Source organism: Pistacia vera, unplaced genomic scaffold (genome assembly GCF_008641045.1).
Source record: "Pistacia vera cultivar Batoury unplaced genomic scaffold, PisVer_v2 Contig174, whole genome shotgun sequence".
Classification (NCBI taxonomy): domain Eukaryota; kingdom Viridiplantae; phylum Streptophyta; class Magnoliopsida; order Sapindales; family Anacardiaceae; genus Pistacia; species Pistacia vera.
The window spans coordinates 290152-299840 of NW_022195833.1; the positions used below are offsets into that span (position 1 = coordinate 290152).

Consider the following 9689-nt stretch of genomic DNA (forward strand, 5'->3'; position numbering starts at 1 on the left):
ATTATCCTCACCAATCATTAGGATCAAGCTACTATGAGTTCTATTCTGGTCCATAGTAGTAACTATACAGATTAAGACCTTCCCATTAAAGTTGCAAAGTTGAAAACATATTTCTTTACTCCATTTTAGTGCCCCATACGAAGCACAGTGCATTGTAGTGATCAGTGAGAGCTTCCTAATAACATATCACAAAGTTCTAAACAATCTTAAGTAGAATAGAAGATAAGAATTTTATACATTGAATTGGAGTACCACAGTTTATGTACAGAATGCACAGATGATGATCATCATCAAGAGAATTTGACAAATTATTTACAAAAAATCCCATTGCCAATAAATTTTCTCTACAATCCCTCCCCCACTCTGAACAGCCAAGTGAAGTGTTTCAGAAGCAGGAGGAACACCCCACAGGTATGGCACTGCAACTGTCATGGTTAACTTTTCATGCAAACCACCTTTGCTTGCCTTCTCTGCAGCCACAATCTAAACATAGAAGATATGCATGTTTTAATACTATGGTAATTCCGAACGAGCTCAACTTTAAAACATCATACATACTATAAAATCATGTCAATGTAAAATACATTAAAAGGCAACATTATTGTCGATCATGTAAAAGAAACATTTGAAAAGGTGGAGATGATCAAATGATCAAAAGTGTTGAAACAGAACCAGAGGTTGTCATTAACACGGATGCAATTTTCCATTCACCTCTAAAATAGCCTACCCATGATACCTTGAATAAAAGATGCAGCCACTTGAGAAAATCAGAAAATCAGCTTCAATAGTGTTCCATACTCATAACTGACTTGTAGAGCCACTCAGTTTTATACCAAAATGGTGCCTTAAAGCAACAAGAGTAAACCAAGTTGGTTATGCATAATATAGCAGTCAGCAGGATTAAACTCAGACTTGTCCACTTCCAGAATTCTCAAACAAGAAAAGAAATCGAAACTAATGAGAACATACAAGATGCCTAGATATAAGACTATTATTCAATTCAACTGAATTATTCAGTTCAATTGAATAATAGCCAATAACAAATTGGGACATGCAGTTAAAGCACAAGGAGTAAAACCAGTGATCAAACAAGAAAAAACAAGGTCAGATCCAGCTACCAATACCAAAAGTCTAGTCCGCCTCTCAGAATATCAATGGAATTTTCCTTTGCCGACGGGAAAACTGATCCAAGTATACCATCCAAACTAGGATTGTTAAGATTAAATTAGAATCCCATGATCTCTGACAAAAATAAAACCGTCACATACATGTACTGATAACTCAGAGCCGAACCTAAAGGAATTAACCAGCGACAACCATATACACAGTGAGGCCGCTGTTGGAATAGTAACTATGAGATGATCTCATTTTTGGAACAAGAAACTGAGAGTAGCTCTATTGTTCTGTTTAATTTTTTAAAACAACCAGAGCAGACAAACAACAGCCATAAACAAGCATGGTACTGCATTGCTACTATGAAGTTCAATTAAAACAAGACGGCATACCTCCCCACCATGCTCCAAAACTGTATCTTCCACAACATCACTTAGCATTTCAATGGAACGGCAAAAACCAAAGATACAAAGCCTTCGGCCCATATCAAGACCCTACCATGATCAAAACAAAATGCATAAGACAGAAGGCTTATAATCACAATTTGCAAAAGTTGGCTTTAATTAGCAGCATAAAAATAGCTCACATTTGTTGCTGCAATATCAAAGAGAGCACCTAGGCATAGACTCTGGTTCGGATCCATGTAATCACTCTCTTGAAAACGCTGAAATTTTTGGGAGGCTTTTGATCTCCCCTGATTCTTCTGGTAAAAAATGGAAATCTTTTTAGCCAGTTAACAATCTAGATATTAAGCATTGCGCGAATCTAGAATGCAATTTCTAAAGTATTAAACAATTCACACAGAACCCAAATACTTTTTTCCACTTGAAATGAAAACAAAAACAAAAAGGGCTGGAGATTTTAGTTTTGATTGCAACTGCTCGATATGTAAGCCTATTCTATTTGGAAAACAAACACAATTGTTTCTGAAATAAGGAAATCAAATCTCTTTAAAAAAAAACATAGCATATTGCCAAAACAGTTTTTGGATATCCTAAAATTACTTAATTTCTTAATTCATACAACATTTCGAACCAAATTAATACAAAAAAAAGTTGATCTTGTCAAAAAATAGAATTAATATTGAAAAGATAGAAATAGCGTACATCAGAAGTAGTAACACGTCGAGGGACCATTGAGCCTCCAATCTGAATGAGCCCATCAGCAGTAAACAGCGTTACTCTCTCCTCTTGAATCCATTGAATTCCTGCAACAAATTAAACCCATAAATTTCACAAATCCCCCCAATAAAAACAATAAACCACCCAAATCAAAGATACACTACCGCTGTGACCGTCAGCCCAAGGGAAGAAATTAAAAGAATCATCACCGAGGAAGCCGGAAGAAGAATCAGAAGAAGCTTTGGGGGCCATGAATCGAAGAAAGCGAGAAGGGGGTCGAGAAAGAAAAGACGTGGAAAGGAAGGAAATGGGTTCCATTCTTCGACAGCGAGAAACGGAAGGAAGTGAAGAGAAAGAAGAGAAACACAGAGCAGACGCCTCAGCCATCATTACAAAAGAATTGAATTGAATTGGAAATGGAAAGGAGGGGGAAGGGAGGGAAAGAAAGAAAAAGAAGGAAGGAAAGGGAAAGGAGAGAGTTTTGACGCCACATGTGGAGGATTGACACGTTCCACTACAGGACATTTTTATTACGTCGAACCAGACACAAATACTTGGTTCTTGGAATTTCAGTAAAATAATGTTTAAGAATGAATAAATAATATTTAATTTTTTGGATTCTGAAAATGAAGTAATAAACTAATTGAAATTGCATTTTTTGGTTGCTTTCCAAGTGTGGATAGAGTGGAATATTCAGTTTCACATGAACAAATGTGTGAAATATCTTTCTTAATTTAATTTATAAATATTTTAGGTGAAACTTGGTTGAATATAAAACACTTGAAAAGAAAAAAGAAGAAAAATATAGAGATAGAAAGTAGTATGGGCAGTGTTGTATTTTTTAATAGATACTTCAAAATATATTGTATTATGATAATTTTATTGTAAATTTAATAAGTGTTTTATTTAATTATTTCAATCAAAGTTTTATTTTATTTAATAATTTGGGAGTTTCATTTGATTTATGGTCGCTTTTACGACAACAACTAATAAGAGGTGAGAAACCTATAGTATTTAGACTTAGAGAGATTACTCTAAAGTGTTGCATTTAAAAAATTATATATCATCAATATGGAAGATAAATTCTTTTATTACACTTAATAGAATCTATACTTGGGAATACACTCTTATACAAATAATAAGTTATTGTATCTTAAATATTGGATCGCCTCTATTTTGAGCCTGTTTTGCACTAGAAAGTCAATATATCCTAAGGGTTAAACCCCTACTATTTTGTACTAAAAATTAGACCGCTACTATTTTGCACCAAAATATTGTCTTAAGGGGTGGAATGTGCGATTAAAGATAATACATTTTAAGAATATCTTGACTTTGTTTACTATGAAATTGATGGGATCAAATTTTTAAATATCTCCAACAGCTATAATAAATGTATTGAGTTGTAAGAAAACAAACTGTTTTGGTAAGATGTAATTAATTGACAAGTACTTATTTTAGCCGCCCACCACATGATAATATATCATATCCCTTTCAAGAGATTAATATTTTATTATCATGTGCTTTCCTCTCCTGCATATGGATTTTAAGATTCTAGCATTTTGGGTCACGAGGAATTAAACCTAATTTTTGGAAAAAGCACAAAGATTTAACGAATTATAAAAAAAAAAAATGAAGACATTTATAATTCTGAAGGATAAACCATTACTATTTTGAGCTTGTTTTGCACCAAGATATTGTCCTAAAAGGGGCGGAATTTATCCTAAAGAACAAGTGTTTCAATATGCCTTAACTTTGCTTGATGTGGAATTAACGGGATCAAATTCAAGGCTTAACGAATTATAAGTCCGCTTGCTCTAAGAAGCTATGAAATAGCAAATGAAAGTAAGTGGCTGTTACGTGCACTAGAAACTGACCTGGTTACAGGACCTGGAGCTTGGGATTGATTAATGGTGGGGTTAGGTTGGGGTTTTTTCTTGGTCTTCCCTATTGTGGTGGAGTAGAATTTAATCAGGAAAAGTTGGAAGAGAAAGAATATAACGATGAAAGGTTTGCTTCGATGGAAACCTTGAGCCTTCAAAAACAGATACAATTTCCAGAAAAAAGATGATGTTTATTTCTTAAAATTTGCTTACATTTATAGGAAAATTTAATAACTATCTTCCCGAAATCTCTCAACAAAATCGCAAAAAATCTCCGGCAAAGACTTATTCAAATTCCTACAAATCAGTATGAATCTAAGACTTATTCAAATTCAACACGTAACATTCCTCCCTCCTAGAGAACACCCTTGTCCTCAAGGGTTAGTTCAAGAAATCTCAACTTGAGCTCATGATAATCTTCCCAAGTAGCAACAGCAGGTGATAACCCCTGCCAATGAACCAGCACTTCTTCTCGATGTCTTTTCTTTCGACGATCTAACATGGCTTGAGGCAACAGACTGATTATGACACCTCTTTCGATAACAACTGGTTAAGTGTCATGGATTCCTGCATTTGTTCCCAACTTCTCTTTGAGCACAGACATATGAAACACTGGGTTAAGCTTTGAACCTTCTGGCAGCCTTAACTTGTATGCAATTGGTCCAAACCTTTCAATGATCTCAAATGGCCCATAATACTTGGGAGACAGATTGAGACTTTTTTCGAAGAGCTACCGATGCTTGTCGATAAGGTTGCAATTTAAGATAAAATCTCCAACGTTGAAACTTTTATTAGTTCTCCCAACATCATAATACTTCTTCATTCGCTCTTGTGCCTTAATAAGTTGCTCACGTAGCTCTTTGATAACTTGGTCCCTGTCTTGAAGTTCTTGGTTTACAGCTTCTACAAGCGAAGTACCAGGAACATAAGATAAAAGTGTGGGAGGAGGCTTCTCATACACAACTTCATATAGAGTCTTCTTTGTAGAAGAATGGATGCTGATATTGTAACAATACTCAGCCCAAGAGATCCACTATACCCATTCACCCGGCCTGTGACTTGTAAAGCAATGAAGATACCTCTCAACAGTTTTATTGACAACTTCGGTTTGACCATATGTTTGGGGATGGTAAGAAGAACTGAAATTGAAGTTGGTCCCATGCAATATAAAGATTTCTCTCCAAAAGGCACTAGTGAATGTAGCATCTCTGTCACATACAAAACTCTTTGGCATCCCATACAATTTGAAAACCGGATCAAAAAATACTTGTGCTAGAGAAGCAGCAGTGTATGGGTGTGAAATAGGAATGAAGTGTGAGTATTTGGAGAGTCTGTCCACAATAACAAAAATAACAGATTTTCCTTTAGACTTGGGAAGTCCTTTAACAAAATCCATCGAAATATCTGTCCACACTTGAGTAGGAATTGGCAATGGATGCAAAAGCCCTGCTGGTTGGAGACTTAAACCCTTGTTTTGCTGACATGTGTTGAAATTCTTAATGAACTCAAGAATAGTCTTTCTCATGCCTGACCAATAGAAGGCATATCTTATTCTTTGCAGGGTCTTGTGGTACCCTTCATGAGTCTTTGAATGCATCTCTGTGACAATTAGAGGATATAAAGAGGATGAAAGAACAACATGCATGAAGAGTGGCGGAAATGAAGATTGAAAGCATGAAAGATTGGATGCATAGGACTCAAAAATTTCAAACAAAGTGTAAGAAACTTATACCTTCTCCTTTTCTTAAGGTTGATGAAGCCAAGACTCAAAGAGATGAGGCCTCCACACTTTAACACCACCTTGAGAGAGTAAGAGAGTGGCCTTGCCTTAGAGAGAGAGATTTTAGTTTGCTTTTGAGTGAACAAAGTGAATCATGAGCTAAAATGCAACCATTTGCATTTATATATACATGAGTCATTTTGTAATTAGTTGTTTTTTATTTTTATGCCCCAACAAAATCTTATTCTAAAAGGAGCCCACGAATTTATTATTTTGCCCTTTGAATAATCAATATTATTCAAGAGCCCATGTAAACTAAACTAGTTTACATTAACAACCCATAAAATTACCCTTTTGCCCTTTAACTATTAAAAAATTATTTTCGTTCATCTCATTAATCTTAACGCTTTAAGATATAATAATTAAATATAATTAATTATTGCTTGACCATTTTAACCCTTAAAATGTCATAAACAATTTTCTATGTAACTATTACCATAGAAATCCTGTCATTACCCTCGGAAGGTGCTAGCCCTCTTCGGATAGTCATTTATCTCTCTTATCCTTCTCTAACTTCTCAAGGCTATTGGTGTGACCATGTAGGTCCATTGTGGATTAGCCGTGAGCCGGTTCTGGATAATTGCATTTTTCTTTTTTTACAAACAAATTGTGGTTTCTCAAAATATTCAAAGCAACCTCAAGATGATTCATGTGTTCCTTCCATGAAATACTATAAATTAAAATATCATCAAAAAATACCAAGATGAACTTATAGAGATATGCTTTGAATACTTCATTCATCAAATATTGAAATATGGAAGGAGCATTTGTAAGGCCAAAGGGCACCATGAACTCGTAATGGTCTTCATGTGTCCGAAATGTTGTCTTTGATATGTCTGAAGCGTGCATTCTGATACGGTGATATCCAGATCGTAAATCCAGCTTAGTGAAGAACTTGGCTCCATGGAGTTCATCCAGTAGCTTGTCAATGACTAGTATTGGAAATTTTTCCTCAATTGTTATCTGATTCAATGCTCTATAATCAACGCAAAGCCTTCAAGACCCATCATGTTTTTTAACCAATAGTACTGGTGGAGAGTATGGACTCTAACTTGGCCGAACCACTCCTGATTTAAGCATGTCAACTACTATTTTCTTGATCTCATTTTTTTGATAATGGGCATATTTGTAAGGCCTTACAGAAACTGGTTCACTTCCCGGCTTCAAAGGAATCTGATGATCATGGCATCTTGGAAGAGGTAGTCCATGAATATATCTCCGTAGGCTTGTAAGAGTTGCTCCAGTTTTTCATTAGAGGAAATCAAATCAATTTGAGAAGCTGGTTTACCTTTTGAGATATTGGCTGTAAGGGAGTAAATCTGTAGCAAAACTCCTTCCTTCTTCTTCTGTAGTTCTTTAAATATCTATGATGCATCAACAACTTTATCCACTGGAGTTGCCAAACCTTTTAGAATAATCTCTTTCCCATTAAGATTAAATTGCATTTGTAATTTAGGGAAGTCCCGTACAATGGGTCCTAACATTCTCAGCCATTGTGCCCCTAAAACAACATCACAACCGACCAAAAGGAGTAAATAAAAATCACCAGTAATCAAGTTACCTTGAATGGTTACACATACTCCTTTGCATAGACCAGAACTTGGAAGTTTTTCTCTATTAGCCACTGCAACTTCAAACTTCCCTTCAGCGTTAGGATGGATCCCCAATCTTATAGCTATTTTGTTGTTCAAGAAGTTATAGGTACATCTTGAATCTACCAAGATTATAATTCTGCACCGCGCTAATCGAGCATGGACCTTCATGGTTTGCAGTGCTGCTGCTCCATAAATGGCGTGGATAGAAACTTCTGGGGTATTCACCTCTTCCACTTCCATGTCCACATCATCATCATCTCCATCAAACCAACAACCTTCAATCAGAAATAATTTTTTACATCGATGCCCGGGCCCAAACTTCTCGTTGCAATTGAAACAGAGGCCTTTTTCTCTTCTTTCCCTCAATTCAACAAGGCTAGGCTTCTTTATAGGCATATGAGTTGGGGTGAATGCCATTGAATGATTAGGAACTGTCCTTCGCACCTCCGATGAAGTGACCCATTGAGAAGAGTTGTTACGGGCTTCATACAACCTAGCTAAACCGATTGCAGAGGAAAGTGAGGTTGGAGTGCTAGCTTGTATGTCTATCTTGATGTTGTCCTTCAAACTGCTAACAAAGCAACCAACTTGTTGTGCTGGTGCCAATCGCCCTACTCGAATCAGTAGATTTTCAAACTGTGTCTGGTAGTCTCTCATTGTTCCAGTTTGTTGCAACTTTGTTAGATCACCAAAAAAATCTTGAAATTGAGTTGGACCATACCTACTATGAAGTCCTTGTTTGAAGTTTTCCTAGGTGATGATTGGAGTTTCTTCCTTCATGAGTTGGTACTATAGTTGTCCATCTCCTTCTAAATTGAATGAAGATAGGGGAACCTTTTTAGCATCCAGAGTTTGATGGAAGTCAAAAAATTGTTCGGCTTTGCAAATCCAACTAGTCGGGTCTTCAGTTCCATTGAATCGCGGGAAGGAGAGTTTACTAGTTTAGGGAGATAAGAATTGGCGGAGCCTTCACTGTTGGTTTCTTCGTTACCATTGCTACAACCGCTAATGTTCCTCGATTGATTTTGAGAACTCTCACCAACTGTAGCGCCATTAATTCGGTTGCAACGAATGTTGACTGTTGCAACCAGTTCTTGCATCTCCTTGATAATTCTCTCCTGTCCAGAGGTGAGAGAGTTCACCTCTGCCTCCAACTGATCCAACAGCTGCTCCTTGATGCTTGGCTTTGATACCAATTTATTACGGGCACCAGAAACTGACTTGGTAATAGGACCTGGAGCTTGGGATTGATTAATGATAGGGTTAGGTTGGGGTTTTTTTCTTGGTCTTTCCTATTGTGGTGGAGTAGAGTTTAATTAGGAAAAGTTGGAAGAGAAAGAATATAACGATGAAAGGTTTGCTTCGAGGGAAACCTTGAGCCTCCAAAAAACAGATACAATTTCCAGGAAAAAGATGACGTTTATTTCTTAAAATTTGCTTACATTTATAGGAAAATTTAATAACTATCGTCCCCAAATCTCTCAAAAAAATCGCAAAAAATCTCCATCAAACACTTATCCAAATTCCTAAAAATCAGTCTGAATCGAAGACTTATTCAAATTCAACACGTAACAGTGGCAGATAAAGGTAGCATTGATGCATTAAGTAAAAACTACATTTAATAAAACAATACAAAGTTGGCCCATTATGGTGGTCAATGTTTTTTATTTGCGGGAGCTGGCTTTTGACAAAAGGAACATAAGCTTTCTTAACTTCCATTTCTTTCATCAATCAGACATTTAATAATCTATGGATCCTCTAACCTTTTTTTTTTTATCTTTTTCCTCTTTCTTTTGTTTAAATAACTTCTCCAATTAGGAGAAAATTAATTAATATGTCCTCGTGAAACCTTTTTTTTTTTTTTTTTTTTTTTTTTGTTGAATGATAGATTTGTAGGAGTTGGATTGGGTTAATTGGTTGGCCAGAAAAATGGGCTTGACCCAAAGGGATTTATTTGGGTTAGTTTAAGATAATGTTGGTGTTATTTAAATCCGACTTAAATTTTTTTAAACCCCCTTTTTTTTTAATTACGATATATGCATCTTAAGTTAAAATTAAGCTATTAGATGTTTGTTTTTTTCCATACATGTTACAAAATAAGAATCTGAATTTTTTATATCGTTTTGTATGTGTTAATCCACCACTAAACATAAAGATGGTTATGAAGAGATAAATTAGATATTAGAGAGAAAACAAAAAG

At 35.7% G+C, this 9689-nt stretch overlaps 1 protein-coding gene across 2 annotated transcripts; it reads right to left on the minus strand.

The window, feature by feature from the left end:
- Positions 1 to 206: 206 nt before the first annotated feature.
- LOC116126046 lies at positions 207 to 2736 on the minus strand. Of its 2 annotated transcripts, none has more exons than XM_031411741.1 (5): positions 2399 to 2736; positions 2220 to 2320; positions 1700 to 1813; positions 1506 to 1607; positions 207 to 483 (listed from the first exon to the last, which is right to left on the minus strand). In XM_031411741.1, exons 1-5 carry the CDS (start codon positions 2622 to 2624, stop codon positions 313 to 315), a joined length of 714 nt encoding a protein of 237 aa, XP_031267601.1. In that variant the 5' UTR covers positions 2625 to 2736; the 3' UTR covers positions 207 to 312. The 2 variants fall into 2 exon arrangements, with proteins under 2 accessions (XP_031267601.1, XP_031267600.1); XM_031411740.1 differs by having other exon boundaries at positions 1700 to 1816; positions 2399 to 2733.
- Positions 2737 to 9689: the final 6953 nt, after the last annotated feature.